At 40.9% G+C, this 20,726-nt stretch overlaps 1 protein-coding gene across 1 annotated transcript in view; it reads left to right on the forward strand.

Annotated features, from left to right (window-relative positions):
* VPS41 (VPS41 subunit of HOPS complex) overlaps positions 1 to 20,726 on the forward strand; it is a 281,951-nt gene that overhangs the window by 148,851 nt on the left and 112,374 nt on the right. Inside the window, exon 10 of the mRNA XM_066272129.1 lies at positions 15,869 to 15,935. Within this exon, the coding sequence (XP_066128226.1) occupies positions 15,869 to 15,935 (67 nt within the window). The remainder of the gene's footprint in view (positions 1 to 15,868; positions 15,936 to 20,726) is intronic.

A 20,726-nucleotide genomic window follows, 5' to 3' on the forward strand; every position in this document is an offset into this window, starting at 1 on the left:
CTAATGAAGCTGAGCATCTTTTCATATATCTGTTGGCCATTTGTATCTCTTCCTGGGAGAAGTGTCTGTTCATGTCCTCTTCCCATTTTTTTATTGGATTGTTTGTTTGTTTGTTGAGTTTTATGAGTTCTTTGTAAATTTTGGATATTAGGCCCTTATCAGAGCTGTTGTTTGAAAATATCATTTCCCATTTAGTTGGCTGTTTATTTTTATATCAGTTTCTCTTGCTGAGCAAAAACTTTTAATTCTGATGTAGTCCCATTCATTTATCTTTGCCTTCACTTCTCTTGCCATTGGAGTCAAGTTCATAAAATGTTCTTTAAAACCCAGGTCCATGATTTTAGTACCTATGTCTTCTTCTATGTACTTTATTGTTTCAGGTCTTAGATCCATTTTGAATTAATTTTAGTACACGGGGACAGGCTGTAGTCGAGTTTCATTCTTTTGCATGTGGCTTTCCAATTTTCCCAACACCATTTGTTGAAGAGGCTTTCTTTTCTCCATTGTGTGTTGTTGGCCCCTTTATCAAAGATTATTTGACCATATATATGTGGTTTTATTTCTGGGCTTTCTATTCTGTTCCATTGGTCTGAGTGTCTATTTTTCTGCCAATACCATACTGTTTTGATTATCGTGGCCCTATAATATAGTTTAAAGTCAGGTATTGTAATGCCCCCAGCTTCATTCTTTTTCCTTAGGATTGTTTTGGCTATTCGGGGTTTTTTATAGTTCCATATAAATCTGATTTTTTGTTCCATTTCTTTAAAAAATCTCATAGGGATTTTGATGGGAATTGCATTAAATTTGTATATTGCTTTGGGTAATATGGCCATTTTGATTATATTTATTCTTCCTATCCAAGAACAAGGAATATTTTTCCATCTCATTGTATCTTTTTCGATTTCCCTTAACAATGCTTTGTAATTTTCATTATATAGGTCCTTTACGTTCTTTGTTATGTTTATTCCTAGGTATTTTATTTTTTTTGTTGCAATCGTGAAGGGGATTATTTTTTTGAGTTCGTTTTCTAATATTTCATTGTTGGCATATAGAAAGGCTATGGACTTTTGTATGTTAATTTTGTATCCTGCAACCTTACTGTATTGGTTTATTGTTTCTAATAATCTTTTTGTGGAGTCCTTCGGGTTTTCGAATATAGGATCATATCATCAGCAAAAAGTGATACCTTTACTTCTTCTTTTCCGATATGGATGCCTTTTATTTCTTTGTCTTGTCTGATTGCTCTGGCCAGAACTTCTAGCACCACGTTAAATAAGAGTGGAGAGAGTGGACAACCCTGTCTTGTTCCTGATTTAAGGTAGAAAGTCCTCAGTTTTATGCCGTTTAATATGATGTTGGCTGATGGTTTATCATATATGGCCTTTATCATGTTGAGATATTTTCCTTCTATACCCATTTTGTTGAGAGTCTTAAACATAAAATTGTGTTGTATTTTATCAAAAGCCCTTTCTGCATCTATTGATAAGATCATGTGGTTTTTGTTCTTTGTTTTGTTGATATGGTGTATTACGTTAACCGTTTTGCGTATGTTGAACCATCCTTGAGATTCTGGGATGAATCCCACTTGATCCTGATGTATTATTTTTTTAATATGTTGTTGTATTCGGTTTGCCAGTATTTTGTTTAGTATTTTAGCATCTGTATTCATTAGAGATATTGGTCTGTAGTTTTCTTTCTTTGTGCCATCCTTGCCAGGTTTTGATATGAGGGTTATGTTGGCCTCATAGAATGTGTTTGGAAGTATTGCTTCTTCTTCAATTTTTTGGAAGACTTTCAGTAGAATAGGAACCAAGTCTTCTTTGAATGTTTGATAGAATTCATTAGTATAACCGTCTGGGCCTGGACTTTTATTTTTGGGGAGGTTTTTAATAGTTTTTTCTATTTCCTCCCTGCTGATTGGTCTGTTTAGGCTTTCTGCCTCTTCATGACTCAGTCTAGGAAGGTTGTATTGTTCTAGGAATTTATCCATTTCTTCTAGATTATTGTATTTGGTGGCATATAATTTTTCATAGTATTCTACAATAATTCTTTGTATATCTATGATGTCTGTGGTGATCTCTCCTCTTTCATTTTGGATTTTATTTATTTGAGTCCTGTGCCTTTTTTCCTTGGTGAGTCTTGCCAAGGGTTTGTCCATTTTGTTGATCTTTTCAAAGAACCAGCTCCTTGTTTTATTGATTTTTTCTATAGTTTTTCTGTTCTCTATTTCATTTATTTCTGCTCTGATTTTTATTATCTCCTTTCTTCGGCTGGTTTTGGGTTGTCTTTGTTCTTCTTTTTCTAGTTCCTTAAGGTGTGAAGTTAAGTGGTTTACTTCGGCTCTCTCTTGTTTGTTCATATAGGCCTGAAGTGATATGAGCTTTCCTCTTATTACTGCTTTTGCTGCATCCCAGAGATTCTGATATGTCGTATTTTCATTTTCATTTGTCTGTATATATCTTTTGATCTCTGCGCTTATTTCTTCTTTGACCCATTCATTTTTTAGAAGTATGTTGTTTAGTTTCCACATTTTTGTGGGTTTTTCCCCCTCTTTTTTGCAGTTGAATTCTAGTTTCAAGGCTTTATGATCAGAAAATATGCTTGGTACAATTTCAATTTTTCTAAATTTGCTGATATTGTCTTTGTGGCCCAACATATGGTCAATTCTTGATAATGTTCCATGTACACTAGAGAAAAATGTATACTCTGTCGCTTTGGGATGAAGTGTCCTGTAGATGTCTATCATATCCAGGTGTTCTAGTATTTTGTTTAAGGCCACTATGTCTTTGTTGATTCTCTGTTTGGATGACCGATCTAGAGCCGTCAGCGGTGTATTGAGGTCTCCAAGTATGATTGTATTTTTGTTAGTTTTTGTTTTAAGGTCAATAAGTAGCTGTCTTATATATTTTGGTGCTCCTTGGTTTGGTGCATGTATATTAAGGATTGTTATGTCTTCTTGATTCAACTTCCCCTTAATCATTATGAAATGACCATTTTTGTCTGTGAGTACTTTTTCTGTCTTGTAGTCAGCATTATTAGATATGAGAATTGCTACACCTGCCTTTTTTGGGGTGTTGTTTGCTTGGAGTATTGTTTTCCAGCCTTTCACTTTGAATTTGTTTTTATCCTTGTTGCTTAGATGTGTTTCTTGTAGGCAGCATATAGTTGGATTTTCTTTTTTAATCCATTCTGCTACTCTGTGTCTTTTTATTGGTAAGTTTAATCCATTTACATTTAGTGTAATTATTGACACTTGTGGGTTCCCTACTGCCATTTTATAAATTGCTTTCTGTTAGTTTTGTATCTAGTTTGATTCTTCTCTTTTGTTTTTCTATCATTTGTTTTTGTTTGTTTGTGTTCCATACTTCTTTCCTCTGTTGCTACCTTTTTTAAGTCAAGTGTTTTTGTGGTGGTTTTTTCAAGGGTGGTTACCATTAAGTAATGAAAAGGGTACCTACCATATTCATTGTAGTACCCTATCTTATAAGTATTTCCGCACTTCTTCGTCCTTTGCTACTGTTTTTTTTTTTTTTTTTTTTTTTTTTCATTTTTCTGAAGCTGGAAACAGGGAGAGACAGTCAGACAGACTCCCGCATGCGCCCGACCAGGATCCACCCGGCACGCCCACCAGGGGCGACGCTCTGCCCACCAGGGGGCGATGCTCTGCTCATCCTGGGCGTTGCCATGTTGCGACCAGAGCCACTCTAGCGCCTGAGGCAGAGGCCACAGAGCCATCCCCAGCGCCTGGGCCATCTTTGCTCCAATGGAGCCTTGGCTGCAGGAGGGGAAGGGAGAGACAGAGAGGAAAACGCGGCGGAGGGGTGGAGAAGCAAATGAGCGCCTCTCCTGTGTGCCCTGGCCGGGAATCGAACCCGGGTCCTCCGCACGCTAGGCCAACGCTCTACCGCTGAGCCAACCGGCCAGGGCCCTTTGCTACTGTTAATCTCCATCCTCTCCCCCCTTTTTTTCCTTTGTTGTCACAGTTTAAGTTTGGTTTTATTGTGTTCTTGGTGGAGCTGTTACTTGTGGTGTTGTTTTCTTTTGTTCTTTGAATCTGGTTGGAAAACCCCCTTTAATTTTTCCTGGAGTGGGGGCTTTCTGTTGATAAATTCTCTCATCTTTTCTGTATTTGTGAATGTTTTTATATTTCCTTCATACTTGAAGGATAGCTTTGATGGGTATAGTATTCTTGGCTGAAAGTTCCTCTCTTTCAGGGCTTTAAATATTGGGGTCCACTCTCTTCTAGCTTGTAGAGTTTCTGCTGAGAAATCTGATGATAATCTAATAGGCCTTCCTTTATATGTTGTACTCTTCTTTTCCCTGGCTGCCTTGAGAATTTTTTCTTTGTCATTGGTTTGTGTCATCTTTATTATGATGTGCCTTGGAGTGGGTTTGTTGGGGTTAAGAAAACTCGGTGTTCTGTTTGCTTCTTGAATTTGAGGCTTTAGTTCTTTCCACATGCTTGGGAAGTTCTCGTCTATTATTTGTTTGAGTATATTCTCCATTCCATTTTCTTTCTCTTCTCCCTCTGATATACCTATTAATCTTATGTTATTCTTTCTGATGGAGTCAGACAATTCCTGTAGGGCTTTCTCGTTTTTTATTATTTTTGAGTCTCTTTCTTCTTCTCTCTGTTGTGCCTCAAGTTGTTTGTCTTCTATTTCACTAATCCTATCTTCAATCTGGGCTGTTCTGTTAGCTAAGCTTGTTACCTCGTTTTTCAGCTCGTGAATTGAGTTTTTCATTTCTGTTTGATTTGTTTTTATAGTTTCAATTTCCTTGGTAATATATTCTTTGTGTTCATTGAGTTGTTTTCTGATCTCTCTATATTGCCTTTCTGTGTTTTCTTGTATATCTCTGAGTATTTTTAAGATTTCTATTTTAAATTCTCTGTCATTTAGCTCCAAGGCTTCCAATATGTTAAGTCTTTTCTCCATAGATTTTTCCACATCTATTTGTGTTACCTCTCTTTCTTTTGTATCCATAATATTCTATTTCCTCTTTCTTATCGGCATCTGAGGGTGGTCTTGTTGATAGCACTAATTAGAATTAATAATGAGTAAAAAGTAAAAAAAAAGAAAAAGAAAAAAAAAGAAAAAAAAAAGGTAAAACACCCCCCCAAAAAAACAGTAGTAATTTATTATTTCCCCCTTTTTTCTTTCTTCTCTTTCCCTCCTCTTCCCTCCTCAGGGAAATATCGTGCCTATAATGGAGGGCTTGATTTGGGGTGAGGAGTTCAAGGGGCAAAAAAAGGGAGTAGGGACCTACTAAATGCAAAAAAAAAAAAAAAAAAAAAAAAAAGGAAGAAAATCTTAGACAAGCATAAGATGATTTGCTTGTAAGTGATGGTCAACTAAGAGAAATAATGAGAGGGATAAGAGGGAACTAGAAAAAAGGATCAAAAAAGAATAATAAAGAAGAAAAAAATAAAAATAATATGTAAAAATCTGTTGTATTAAGTGGAGCGAAGATTAAATACAATGGAGACCTTGGGTTGGGAGGACCCAAAATGCTACAAAAATAAACAAACAAGAAAAAAAATAAAAACAAAAGCAAAAAAGAGAAATAAAGCCAAAAAAAAGCCTTGAGTCCCAAATTAACTAATTTGTTCGTGATTGAGGATTATATGGGAGGAAAGTAAAATGAGAAAAGAAAAAACGAATAGAAAGGAAAAAATAAGAAAAAGAGAAAAACGAAGGAAGAAATAAAATAGGAAGAGAAAAAAACAAAATAAAGCAAGACCAAAAAAAAACAAAAGAGGAGAGAGTGAGAGTTAAGTGTTTTGGAGTATAACCTTAAAGGAGGGTGAGGATGAAGAAGAGAAATAAAATGCAACACTCATGGGTAGTGTAGTTCAAGAAAGGGGAAGCATAAGATGGGCAGAGAATAGAAGGACCAATATGGAGGAAATAAAGGCAATAAGACAGAAGAAACAAACAACAACAACAAAAAAATTAGTGGATCAAGTTGTAAAGTCTGTGGATTTTTCTTGATTTTGAGAGGTTAACTTCTTCCTTTTTCTTTTCTCTCCCTCTTCCTGGTCGGTGACTCTGTACCCCAGGCTCTGCCCCTGTGTCACACTTAGGTAGGGATTGCAGTTGATGGGATTCTATGGCAATGTCATATAATTGGCTTTAGTCTTGCTGGTAGTCACGGCTTGTTGGCGTTTGCAGGGTCCAACGATGGGAGAGTTTGCTTTCCTGAAGTCTCTCTCCTAGTCCCCCCTTACTGAATTAGCAGCCTGGTGATCCAGCTATAAGGCTGCAACTGCTTCTGCCTGGGGAGTAAGAGGCTCAAAGAGCTGGGAAATCCCCACTCTATCCCCACTCAGTGCAAGGCTTTGGGAAAGGCTCTGACAGTCAGGGCCTCCAGTGTAATCAGGCGGGGGTGGGAGTCAATTGTTGTCAAGGTGACTGTTCAGCACCTATCATTTAGTTGGACCTCTCAACCCAGGCTTTCCACACTTTGTAGCCTGTTTTTGCAGGGAAGAAGAGGCACTAGTCTCTGCTTGCGACTAGTGTAGTATAGATCTTATTATCTGCCAAGTCCTTCTTGTTAGCGTTTATCCCTGAATATGGAGGCTCTATCAATCAGAAGTTGCCCCCGCCCCTTTAGCGAGAGGCACTAAAAAATATCACGCCTCTTGTCTTGGATCGCTGAACTGAGAGAGATCTTATCAATTAGAACCGAGGGTGCGCAGATTTCATGGGTTAAGCTAATTTCAGTGATTGGGTCGCAGCTGTGCTTCCGAAGGTATTTTAGGCTGCCTGCACGCCCCCTCCCCCAACGCTTGATTGTTAGCTTGAATGGCTGGGTGAGGTGCCCCGCCCCGGAGAGAATCTCCCAAGCCTCTCCTGCTCGCCCTGCCGCTGGCGGCTGGATCGCACCAGGCGCAGGATAATGGGGCACCCTGGGTGTGCGGGCCAGTAGGGCACTCTGGGCGCGTGGAATGCCCAGGGCACCGGTGGCTGGCGACTCTCACTCGCTGTGTGCGGGCCGCTGGGAACATTAGCGGTGCCCAACCGGACCGGGCGCGCGCGCGGCGGCTGGCGGTGGTGGCTCGCAGCTCCCAAATGTGGGCTGACTCACCACAGGCGCACTTCCTCGCGGCTTGAATGAACTTCGCTGCGGTAGATTCCTCCACACCCTCGTCTCTCAGATTCAAGTGATAACAGTCCTTTCGCTATCAGTTTGTGTGGAACTCCGGAATGCTCCGAGGATAAATTTTTCTGTTTCTAGTTGATAAATTTGTTGTGATTTAGGGGAGAGCTGTCGGACGCGCTGCTCACGGCGCCATTTCCGTGACGTCACTCCTGTAAACTTTTCTATCTTCACAATGATGCTGCTTTTTTAAAATCTTTTTTTAATTTCCCGTAACCCACTTGGTCTTGGCTACTTACATGTGTTTAATTTTGTGGCTTCATCAGGTTTTCTTGTATTGTTCTCTCCATTTTCCTCAGCTGTGACCCTTAGCTCCTTCATTAGAGATAATGGCGGAAAAAGAAGGATAGAACTAAGTCATTTTGCTTGCCCAGATATATTATCAATGAGATCTGATACTGTTTTGTGGCGTATGACTGTCTACCCTTTATGTGCCTGCATAAATGTAATTTAGCTATTCTGCAAAAGAGACCTGAAGTTTATTCACATTTATTTCATGAGTAACAGTGTTTGTCGTGTATTATATACTTCAGAGCCAAATGTTGTTTCCCTTTTAAAATGTATAGCTTAACCTAAACAAAATAGACTAAAAACTAGCTGAGGTAAAAGTGGTATGATAAAGTTTCCCAGAAGTGGTCTGACAAAAGAGCCTTGGCTAGATCAGAAAAACCTGTGATCATTCCCAACTTTTGCTTTTACTTTCTGTGTGACCCTCTCCCAGACCTAATCTCCTCATCTGCAGAATTCTCACATCATAAATTTTGTGGAGGATTAAATAAAGTAATGCATTAGAAAGAGCTTAGCATAGAATCTGACATATTGTACCTAAAAAATATTAGCTGTTATTATTTTAGAGAGAGAGAGAGAGAGAGAGACAGGCAGGACAGACAGGCAGGAAGGGAGAGATGAGAAGCATCAGCTCATAGTTGCGGCACCTTAATTGTTCATTGACTGTTTGACCAGAGTGGGTGTGGGGGGCTCCAGCCAAGCCAGTGACCCCTTTCTCAAGCCAGCAACCTTGAGTCAGACCAGCGACCTTGGGCTTCAAGCCAGCGAACTTTGGTCTCAAGCCAGTGACCATTGGGTCATGTTCCCACGTTCAAGCTGGTGACCCCGTGCTCAAGCTGGCAGTTTCAGGGTTTCAAACCTCAGCATCCTAGGCCAATGTTTGATCCATTGCGCAACCTTCTAGTCAGGCTTAGCTGTTATTATTATGTCATAAAATTATAGAAAACTCATGAAAGAGACATGTCTATTTAAAATTTACTCTTCTTTGGAAAAGGTAAGCGCAGAAATTATTAATGCAGTACTTCTTATTACCAAACAAGCTTATTTTGTTTGAGGTTAGGTCCTCTTGGCTCTGAGGTTGATATGATTCAGGTTCTCTTTCTCTCTTAATTGAACATGCACTAATTGTTTTCATGCTGTTGAGTGAACGTAGTCTGGTCACGTTAGCTATAACAGGAAGGAAGTTGTTCCCAAAGTTTAGGATAAAAAGAGTGATTCCCAGTCTTCCTATCCCATGTGCGTCAGTACTCATTAAAAAAGTACATGGTTGATATTTTTAAAGTTCTAATGGACCAAGTGGCTTTTGTTGTTTTAAAGTTGTGATTTTTATTTTGGTGAAAAATAAGAAAATCCTGCCGGTAGGGTCATATAAGTTTACTGATTTCTATAAGAAATACTATTAGGCTGAAGAATGACCCCCAAAGAGAGCAAGTAGTAATAATTCCCGCAACCTGGAAACATTTCTTTATATGGTAAGAAAGTGGTGAAAGGTGTGGTTAATTAAGGACATTGAGATGGGGCGAATATGTTGTGTTTTCTGGGAGTGCCCCCAGTGCAGTCACATGTGTTCTTAAGAGGCAGTGCTGCCACAGAGAGGGGAGGGCAGTGTGACCATGGAGGCACCGGAGTGGAGTGACACACCTGAGGAATGTTGGCAGCCCCCAGAAGCTAGAGGAAGCAAGGATTCCAGATTCTTCTCTAGAGCCTCTGAAAGGAGTGCAGTCTTACTCAACACCTTCATTGTGGCCCAGTGAAACTGGCTTCAGGCTTTTGGCCCACAGAACTAGGAAAGAGTTCATTTCTTTTGCTGTAAACTGCCAGGGCTGTGGGAGTCTGTTACAGCAGCCATGGGAAACTTCTGCACTTGGTGCCCCGATTGCAATCCAACTCAAGTTTTTTAATGTCAGATGTTTCATTTTATTGGGATTCCTCTTCTTCAAACTCAGATTGGAATATGTTAAATACTATTCAGTGGAGAATCTTACTGTGTTCTGTTAAGGGAAGAGAAGATAGGACGTAATTGATTTTCTGTGAGAGAGCAGTCTTATTAGGGAGACACAACCACCACTTTGTAGTAAAGTGTATTAGAACTAACCATTTCATTCATTCATTCATTCATTCATTCATTCATTCATTCATTCATTCCCAGGGCAGTATTTAGCAAGTTCCTGTGATGTGTGGGGCATTGTTCTAGTATCACAGATGTATAAATAAATAAATGGGTGAATTCCCTCTGTGGGCAATTTTGTATTTATTCTAATGAGGGGAAATGGACAAGTAAATAAACATGACCTGTTGGTGGTGAATGTCAAGGGGAATAGTTAAAAAAGAAAATGAGGACAGGGATCGGGGGTGATTGCCACTTAATTTATGTTGGATTAGGGAAGATATCTCATAACTCATGTGTCTTCTGGGCAGAGATCTGGAGGGAGGGAGGCATGTAGCAATAGGGGAGGGGTCAGCAGAGGGAGCAGCCAGGGAAGAATCCTTGAGGCAAGAGTGTGATTGACATACTTTGTGGAATGTAAAGAAAGCCATCATGCCAGAGTGGATGACACTGGTGTGGAGGAGAGGGATGGAAAGTGACACTAGAGAGAGAGAGAGGTATTTGGGTATGTTGTGGTGGAGCTGATCATGTGGGGGCTCACAGGCCTTTTTGTAATCTTTGGCTTTTAATTAGAATGAGTTGTGAAGCCAGAAGAGGGTTTGAGCAGTGGAGTTTGTTATCTAACTTGGATTTTAAAAGGATCTCTGGTTGCTGTGTGGAGCTAAATAGCAAAGATGCAGGAAGAGTGGAGGCTGGGTAGGGGCTATTCCAGTAACGTCAGTGAAACGTGGTGTCTTGGATCAGCTGGTGGAGTTGGCAAGGAATGACTGGTGCACTTTTGACCGGTCACAGGAAAGCAACACATGACGATAGAAATGTGAAATCTGCACCAAATAAAAGGAAAACCCTCCCAGTTTCATACCTATTCAGTGCAGTTTGATGTGGGCTCACACACAGACATTTTTAGGGCTCCTTAGATAGCTATCCCATATAGCCTCTACAGACTCGTCACTGACTGATGGCCTACCAGAATGGGGTTTCTCCACCAAACTGCCGGTTTCCTTCAACTGCTTATCCCACCAAGTAATGTTACTCCTATGTGGTGGCACTTCATTATAAACACGCCGATATTCACGTTGCACTTTGGTCACGGATTCGAATTTAGCGAGCCACAGAACACACTGAACTTTCCTCTGTACCATCCACATCTCGACTGGCATGGCCGTGGGCTGCTACGCTGTATACACGGTGTTATGTCATCATCTGTGCATGCGCACATGCTGCCACATCATCCTACAGAAACTGGAAGAGTTTTCCTTTTATTTGGTGCAGATTTCACATTTCTATCGTCTTTTGTTGCTTTTCTGTGACCGGTCAAAAGTGCACCATGACTTTACGGACACACTGTAACTTTGAGGGTAGACTCCACAGTATTTGTTCATGGTTGAATATGGCATGTAAGAAAAAGAAGTCAAACCTGAGGAACTAGTACATGAAGCTACCTTTTACTGAAATGGGAAAGACTGCTAATGAAAAATACTTAGAAGGGAGTTGTTTTGTGTGTTTCCATCTGAGATGCCCATTAGACATATAAGGGGAGAGCTGGAGGAGAAAGTTGGATGGAGCATTTTAGTGTTCATGGGTCAGAGACTACCTCTGAATTTAAAGGGCTCTTGAAGTCACTGATCTGCTCTTACGCAGGACATGAGCTTAGGGTAGCACTTTGGTATTCACCCACTTGCACTTGCTGCTACCCATCTATGACACAGCTGCTGGAAGAAGAGCTCGGACCATGACCTTGTTGACAGGAATGCCTATGTCCTTGTCTTCAGAACGGCATGGCGGCAAGGGCAACACAGTTTGGCTTGGCATTAGTTCGCTTCCAGGAAGTGCCCCCCCCAGTCTGGACATGCCCCTGCACCTTACTTCTGCACTTCCCCACCATACTTGAGTAAAATGCCTTACTTGTGTGTCTCCCTCATTGTACCATAATCTTCCTAAGAAAAGAGCTGTGTCTGTTTTACAAAGCCCTTAATTTAGGAACAGTGTTCAGTATTGCTCAAAAAATACTAGTTAATATTATAAACACACACACACACTCGAGTGGGCAAATGTAGGTTTACATTGTCACATTTTGAGTTAATAAAAGCTAGTTTAATAATCATAACCTACATATCTTTTTTCATATCAATAGCTATACACACACACATATTCCTACTTTCTATTTTTATATTGCATACCCTTTGAAACATTACTCTGTGTACTTTTATTAGTACATTAAAATGGTAGTTCATTTGTCATTGTGAAACATTCCTTTTAGACAATTTAGTATTTTCCCTAGTACTGTATTTCCTCATGTATAAGACGCTCCCATGTAGAAGATATTCCCATGTATAAGACACACCTTAATTTTGGGACCTGAAATTTAAAAAAAAAAAGTATTACATAAAGTTATTGAACTCAAATTTTATTCATCATAAAATTTGTACAGCTCTTCATCATGGTCAAAACTCTCATCCCTTAGCTTGTACTCATCTGTGTCTGATGACGAATCACTGTCTTCATATATTGCCTCGTCCTCAGTTTCATCTATGGCATTTGAAATGCCACACTTCTTAGATGACTTGACAACGATCTCAATCTTGATATTATCCCAGGATCTTTTCACCCAGGTACAAATTTCTCCTATAGTTGGTTTCTTCACTCTTCTGACTGGTGCCAAATTGTCCCCAGAAGACTTCATCCATTGGTTCCATCATTTGTCTCTCATGGCAGCTTTGAAGGGTCTGTTAATGCTGTCATCAAGTGGTTGGAGCTGGGATGTCAAGCTTCCAGATATGACTACAAGTGTTGTTTTTGCTCTGCAGCAATCTTCTTTGTGTTTTTTCTTATGTGTACCCTGAACTGATCAAGCACCAATAGGGCAGGTTTGCATAAGAGCCATCCTGGTCTTCTCCAAACTTTATCAAACCAGATCTTCATCCCATCCTGATCCATCCAACCCTTGTCATGAACATGGATAATCACTGCTCGAGGAATGTTTTCTTTTGGTATTGTTTTGTGTTTGAAAATCAGCATAGAAGGCAACTTGGTTCTGTCAGCACAACAAGCTAGAACAAGTGTATAATGGCTCTTTTTATGTCCATTTGTCTTCACAGTTATAGTTTTACCCCCTTCTTATCAACAGTTCTATCACTTGGGACATCAAATTGAAGGGGGACTTCGTCCTTACTTGTAATCTGTCTCACCTCAAATTGATGTGTCTTCTGACATCGAATGACAAAACGAGGAAATTCAAGGACCTTCTGCTCATAGCTTCAGGCATCTTTTGGGCAAGTCTGGTGTGTGTATGCCTGCTTAGTCTATTCTGTTTCATGAACCTGAAACACCAATTGTGTCCTCCTTTGAAATCAGTAACTTCTTTTTCATCAGCAATTCTTCTTGCCTCATGCTGAACCATCTTTGTGGACACAGGAATTCCAATTGCCCTTTGCTCTTCAATCCATATCCTTAATTCCCTCTCTAAACCAGGCCATTTTTCTGATTTGCCTCTCATGACGTTCTTCTGCCGTGGTGTTTTCAGTAGGGTTTCTTCTTCACATAGCCAGTCTCAGATTGATTTCTCAGTTGAAATAGGACCAAATTTATGTTCAGCAGCACGATTTCCATTCACTTTTGCAAACTGGATCACTTTCAACTTGAATTCAGCACTGTACAAAAATCTTTTCTGAGCCATTTCTGGGCAGAATGTGGCAAATTGTAACTTACTGTAATATACCAGTAACAAGTTCAAAACAATTAGCACAAAGCAACAAGCCTGAAAAAGCAGGAAATGCAAGTAAAAAATCTGCAACAATGAGCCCAAAAACAAGCACAGAAGAAGCGGGAAATGCAAGTTAAAAAAATCTACAACTACTCTATAAGACACAGCCAGTTTTTAGACCCCAATTTTTTTTTTTTTGGAAATGGGTGCATCTTATATATGGGGCAATAGAGTAAGTATAAAAGAAGAGTAAATAACATATAATATTAAAAGTCTAACAAAAGGAGAAGGAAATTGTGAACATTGGGGAAATAGAGAGGAGATCATCTGATATGGACAGGAGACAAATGGTGAAAAACAATCAAGGGAGAAAATAGCCGATCACTTCTGGACAGCAGCTTGGATGTGTACATTAAATAAACCAGAGAAAATCTTATAACATGTGTACACCCGTTGACCTATTCATTCTACTTCTAGGAATTTAGCCCAAGAGAACAAAAGTTCAAAAGTTCCAACTATGTTGATAGTACTATTGCTTACATAGATAGATAGAAGCAAAAAACCTAATATCTAAAATGGGACCAATTAAGTAAATTATAGTACACTCATAATGAAATACTAGGAAGACATTAGAGAATTGTGGAAGAATATTTAAGTTCTATATTAAATTATTTGTGCTATATTCTTAGGTTTATAAAAGATTTTTTTAAAAAGATGGTTAATGGTGTTCACAGTGCCGAGATAATGAATAGCATTTATTCTTTTCCCTCTGGGTTTTTCTATATTCTAGAAATCTGTGTGTGTGTGTGTGTGCGCGCGCGCGCCAGAGAGGAACAAATAGGGACAGACAAGAAGGGGAGAAATGAGAAGTATCAATTCTTCTTCTCGGCACCATAGTGGTTTATTGATTGCATTCTCATCTGTGCCTTGATTGGAGGGCTATAGCAGAGCAAATGACCCCTTGCTCAAGCCAGTGACCTTTGGGCTCAAGCCAGCAACCATGGGGTCATGTCTGTGATCCCACACTCAAGCCCGTGACAATGTGCTCAAGCTGGTGAGCCTGTACTCCAGCCGGATGAGCCTGCGCTCAAGCTGGCGACCTGGGGTTTTGAACCTGGATTCCTCTGTATCCCAGTCTGACACTCTATCCATTGCGCCACCACCTGGTCAGGCTAGAATTTTCTGTATTGGAGAGATACTTAGGGTAGCAGATATAAAAGAACACAATAAATACTATCTAAAGAACAAAGAAAAAACCTGATTTCTGACAAAAATGGGTAGAATTAGTATTTAACTTTAGATTGTTTTTAGCCCCATGGCTGAACTTACACAAATACTTGGTGTCTTGTTACAAAATAGAATATATTTACTTTAGAAAATATAGTAAAATATATGTATATATATATACAAAATAATGTGTATACAAAAAATATATAGATGTGTATCTCCATAGTCTTAATCACCCTAAAACAATTATGTGTTGTGTGTGTGAGTGACATATAAATATGCCCACACATATAGATATCCAAACTGTATATGTATAATTTAAAACAGGGATTGGCAAACTTTCTGTAAAGGGCTGGTATTAAATATTTTAGATTTTACAGGCTACATTCTTTCTTTTTTTTTTTTTTTTTTGGCACCCTTCTGAAGCTGGACGCTGGGAAGCAGTCAGACAGACTCGCGCCCCACCGGGATCCACCCGGCACACCCACCAGGGGGCGATGCTCCACCCATCTGGGGCGTCGCTCTGTCACAACCAGAGCCACCCCAGCGCCTGGGGCAGAGGCCAAGCAGCCATCCCCAGCGCCCGGCCATCTTTTGCTCCAAGGGAGCCCTGGCTGCGGGAGGGGAAGAGAGAGACAGAGAGGAAGGAGAGGGGGAGGGGCGGAGAAGCAGATGGGCGCCTCTCCTGTGTGCCCCGGCCGGGAATTGAACCCGGGACCTCCACACGCCAGGCCGACGCTCCACCACTAGCCAACCAGCCAGGGCCCAGGCTACATTCTGTTTCTGCTGAATAGTCCTTCCCTCCCTCCCTCCTTCTCTCCCTTTCTCCTTTCCTCCCTCCCTTTCTCCCTCCCTTCCTCCCTTGCCTTTAAAAATGTAAAAAACAAACAAACCTATTCTTAGCTTACAGAGCTTGAAAAAATAGGCCTGGACCAGCCTGTAGTTTGAAGAGCATGTGCCACTGTTTGCAAAGTATTATTTAACAACAGTAAAATAAATTACTAATATGTAGTCAGAATCACAAGACCTAGTGTGAATGTGGCCTGAGTTAGCCATTGGGCGTTTTTGGATATGCACTTCTGCCAGAGCTTTATTTGTATGATGAAAGAAGTAGCTCTTATGCAGAGTTGCAGAGAATGGGTCATTGGAAACATCATAAAACTATATTATAGTTTTTTTGGATTTTTTGGTCTTTGAATAAGACTTTATTGAAGAATAATGTTGAAGAATATAAGTAACAATTGCTCCATGTATTGAAGTTAATTTTTGTCATTTAGTCAGTGGGTAGATGTGTGCCTCCATCATCGTGCTACGTGCTAATTTAAAATGTTAGAAGAGTTTTCCATCGAATGAATAAAATAATCTGTGAATTTGTTTTCCAGATATGCTCAGTGAAGGAACGGCATGCCAGTGAGATGAGGGACTTGCCCAGTCGCTATGTTGAAATAGGTACGCCTCTTCTAAGTATGAAACTGCAAAGGGGACTCCATTTTGTTAACAGGAAGTGCGCCATGTTCTTTAGCCCTATTCGCCTGGGACCTTAATGAAATAGGTCAAGAAACTTTTGTTTTAGGTTTTGCAACTTCACTATAAAGACCCTTTTTTCTAACTATTTCTCAGTTTTACACAATAATGTTGCAGTTGACTTTGAAGTTGCATAACCATTGGTTTGGGTTCCGGTTGTTTATCTCCTGGATTTTGGACAAATTTCTACCTGCCTCAGTCATCCTGTCTATGAAATGTGGAAAAGAATGCTCGTCTCGCATTCTGCATGTAAGAATTCCAAGAGTTCATGCCTGTACAGCTCCCAGCACAGCACTGGCACCCGTCCTGTCAACATGCAGCTTCTTCTGAACGTTCGTGTTCACTGTTCCTGGGCTGGTGCAGCCTGCCGCACTCTTTTCTGCACCACTGCAGCAGCCTCCAAACTGGTTGATCTCCTTACGCTGTAAACTACTGTCACCTACTCTCCCCAGAGCAGTCAAAATACAAATCAGCACCCTTTGGCTCTTCCCATTGTTCTTAGTTTAAAATGAAAGCCTTGGACATGACCGCAGGTGCTATGTCAGCCCTCACCTGCCTCGCCAGCCTCGGCCACGCTTCTCCTCAGTCTCTGTGCAGCAGCCACAAGGCTGCTGGTCACCGGTCCATTCTCCTTCTCACCTCTGTCTGCAGTATGCTTCCTGTCTCTTTACCTCATTGACCCTAATCATTCTTGATCACACTCAGTTCAAGTACAGCTTTCCTGAGAAAGCCCACTGGACCTGCCTCCTAGGTCATGTGCTCCCCTGTGGAACACTCTTCTCTGCAGCACTTGTTTCAGTTGCCGTGACTGAGATTATTCATTGCATTTCTGTCTTTTCCAGGGAACTGTAGCCTCCTTCAGAGTACACGCTTGGTGTGTTTTTGCTCAGTGTTTTTGTCTCAGGGACCTGCAGAAGGCCTGGCACATAGTAGGTGCTGCATAATATTGTGATGAATGAATCAGTGACTCTGGGAAAGAACTGGTCAGGAGAAGTGTGCCTGGGATGACATTCCATTTACTTCTTTTTTTTTTATTTTAAAGACTTTATTTAATTTTCAGAGAGGAGAGAGAGAGAAGGAAAGAGGGAGAGAGAGAGAGAGAGAAGGGGGAGGAGCAGGGAGCATCAACTCCCATATGTGCCTTGACTGGGCAAGCCCAGGGTTTCGAACTGGCGACCTCAGTGTTCCAGGTCGACGCTTTATCCCACTGCGCCACCATGGGTCAGGAGACATTCTATTTTCTTCTACAGCTTAGTTTATAACTCAGTGCAGAAGTTAAATTGAGATAGGAAAGATGAAAGCTGACTGACTTTTGTCAATTAAACAAATAGATTAGAGCTGTTTTTATACTATTTAGAACTGAGAGTAATAGGAGACACATTTGTGTGGCAAGAAAACTTTTGCTGGCCCTGGCCGGTTGGCTCAGCCGTAGAGCATCGGCCTGGCGTGCAGGGGACCCGGGTTTGATTCACAGCCAGGGCACATAGGAGAAGCGCTCATTTGCTTCTCCACCCCCACCCCTCCTTCCTCTCTGCCTCTCTCTTTCCCTCCCGCAGCCAAGGCTCCATTGGAGCAAAGATGGCCCAGGCGCTGGGGATGGCTCCTTGGCCTCTGCCCCAGGCACTAGAGTGGCTCTGGTCACGGCAGAGCGACGCCTCGGAGGGGCAGAGCATCACCCCCTGGTGGGCAGAGCGTCGCCCCTGGTGGGCATGCCGGGTGGATCCCGGTCGGGCGCATGCGGGAGTCTGTCTGACTGTCTCTCCCCATTTCCAGCTTCAGAAAAATACAAAAAAAGAAAAAAAGAAAACTTTTGCTATTTTGACAAGGCAGCTGAAATTTTCATTTGCCCATTGGATGATGAATGGGGAATAGACATTTGGCGGATCATTATAGCAAAGTGAAGCTGAGATAAATCATTTGCCCATGACTATATTTCTAAAAACTGAGAAAGACATATATTACCCACATGGCTACTCTGGTTATGGCATTTAAATCTGGGATATTTTGAACTTGAAATCAGCTAGCTGTTGGTGGTAGGGTTTGAATAACTTTGCTTTAGAAGGGTAAATGCATACATAAATACATAGTTCAGATTGCTCAGCATGTGGACAGAATAGGTATATGCAGAATATAATGGTACTGAGAAAAACTGAGGAACAAGATGATAGAGAAGACTTCTAACTCTAAGATAAAGGTAATTATTTTATTATCTCTATCTTCCCTTTTGTTCTCCTCTTGCTTGCTGGGCTGGGGGGAAAAATCTTTGAACATTTCAATGCATAGTTTCCTGAGAGATAAGTATTAGAGGGAAAAAGATAAGAACTCTGGAAATATTTAAGGATGTAGAAATGTCCAGGAAGGTATAACAATATGGTTGCTATCACATTAGTTGTTTATTATTCATGTAAGAGGTATGGAGCATTATGCTATATGTCTTACCTGCATTAATTCACTTTATTCTCACAGCAGCCCTTTGAAGGCAGGTAGAATGCGTCTCATTCCTTAGATTAAGAAAAACGACAAGATAACCTGGATATGTTTTTTCTTTGAATATATGTATCCTGATTTATTGATGTCACCCCATTAAAAAAAATAAAGTTATTAAAAAACAAAAAAAGAAAAACGGGGCTTGGGACATCAATATCTTTCCCAACATCTCACTACCATGGCGTTAAAATGGATAGGATCTTCTTGATAAGGTTCCTTTACTTTTCTCAGCTAGAAAAACCTGGAGGTGATAACGCCTACCTTTGTAGGTGGTTGCAAGAATTAGACATGACATAAACAACGCCTGTCACACAATGCTTGGCAGACAGGTGCTCACTGAGTCATCATGGTTATTATCACCATGCACACTTCCATCCCAGCTTTGTGACTGCTAATAGCTGCCCCAGTAGCAAACCTGGAGCCCTGGGATCACGTTATTAAAGTGTAGTTTATCTGTACTATATTATACACTATGCTTTAATATAACAATATCACATTACTGACATTTTACTACTATGGTTAGTGGTTCACTACCATATTTTCTCCTCTTGAGAGCAAACCTTTAATAATATAAACCATTTCCTCAGCAGGAGGCAAAGTGGTTTAGATAAGTTCTTGACTAGGATAAAGGAAAAGAGAAATATTAGGAGGTATGGATTACAATTTGCTTTAGCCCTGAACAGTGTATTCTGCTGTTCTTGAGGAAATGAAGTAAGAACACCTTGAGAATATAGAGGTATCTGTGATTATACATTTCTTAAAAGCTAGATGTTTATAACTCTTCTTTTAAGTTAGAATCTCAGAAACAACACACAAGTTATTCCTCTCAGTAGAATACTAATTTACTTTTGTAAATGAAAAGTAATAGTAATAATAAGAAAGACTGATTACTGTCTAATCCTCAACCCATGAAGATATTTTCTATACATAAGGCTTTTTTGAAGTAATTTCTTCTTTCAAGTTACGTTGCTAAAAGTAGGTTGTAATCCATGCCTGCCTTACTTATTTTAACTTAACTTGGATCTACTCTGTTCTCATAGGACTCCTTAACCCTCTGGTACTTTTCACCAAAGTCTTGTATGAGCTTAATGGAATGGTAGTTTGAGAGTTGATATTATGTTGGTGGGAATCGAAGCCAATATTTGTATATCATTTTCTGTGTTTCTACTTCCAAGGGCAGATGACTTGATGACTTACATGCAGGGAGTTTATGATTGACTTCCTAGTCTTTATTTCAAACAGAAGTTTGTTTAAAAAAAAACAAGAAAAAAACTATGTGAGAATCTATGTATAATGATCAGGCGATAGAGCAGTGGATAGAGCATTGGACTGGGATGCGGAGGAACCAGGTTCGAGACCCCGAGGTGCCAGTTTGAGTGCGGCTCACCAGCCTGAGCCCAAGGTCGCTTGCTCGAGCAAGAAGTCACTCAGTCTGCTGTAGTCGTCGTCGTCGTCGTCTCCCCCCCCCCCCCCCCCCCCGTTAAGGCACATATGAGAAATCAATCGAACAACTGAGGAACCACAACAAAGAGTTGATGTTTCTCATCTTTCTCCCTTCCTGTCTGTCCCTGTCTGTCCCTCTCTCTGTCTCTGCCACAAACAAAAAACAAAAAACAAAAAAGAATCCATGAAGAAAGAGGGATGAAAAAACTGGACATCTTTTTTCACTTTAAGTAAGCAGTGTCAGTTGATCCACTCTGACTCAGAATTTAGCATGTCCTTCTCTTGATTAGGAAAACAATGACCCAGAAATGGAAGATCTGTTTGTGTGGTGGAGAGCTGTGATATAAATGTCTTTCTTAGATTTAAATGTGTCTCGACCCTGGCCGGTTGGCTCAGTGGTAGAGCGTCTACCTGGCGTGCAGGGGACCCGGGTTCAATTCCCGGCCAGGGCACATAGGAAAAGCGCCCATTTGCTTCTCCACCCCCCCCTTCCTCTCTGCCTCTCTTCCCCTCCCGCAGCCAAGGCTCCATTGGAGCAAAGATGGCTCCTTGGCCTCTGCCCCAGGCGCTAGAGTGGCTCTGGTCGCGGCAGAGCGACACCCCGGAGGGGCAGAGCATCGCCCCCTGGTGGGCAGAGCGTCGCCCCTGGTGGGCGTGCCGGGTGGATCCCGGTCGGGCGCATGCGGGAGTCTGACTGTCTCTCCCCGTTTCCAGCTTAAAAAAAGAAGAAAAAAAAAAAAAAGATTTAAATGTGTCTCTCATCCCTCTTGTTACTGTTATGACTGA

Source organism: Saccopteryx bilineata, chromosome 4, assembly GCF_036850765.1.
Source record: "Saccopteryx bilineata isolate mSacBil1 chromosome 4, mSacBil1_pri_phased_curated, whole genome shotgun sequence".
Lineage (NCBI taxonomy): Eukaryota > Metazoa > Chordata > Mammalia > Chiroptera > Emballonuridae > Saccopteryx > Saccopteryx bilineata.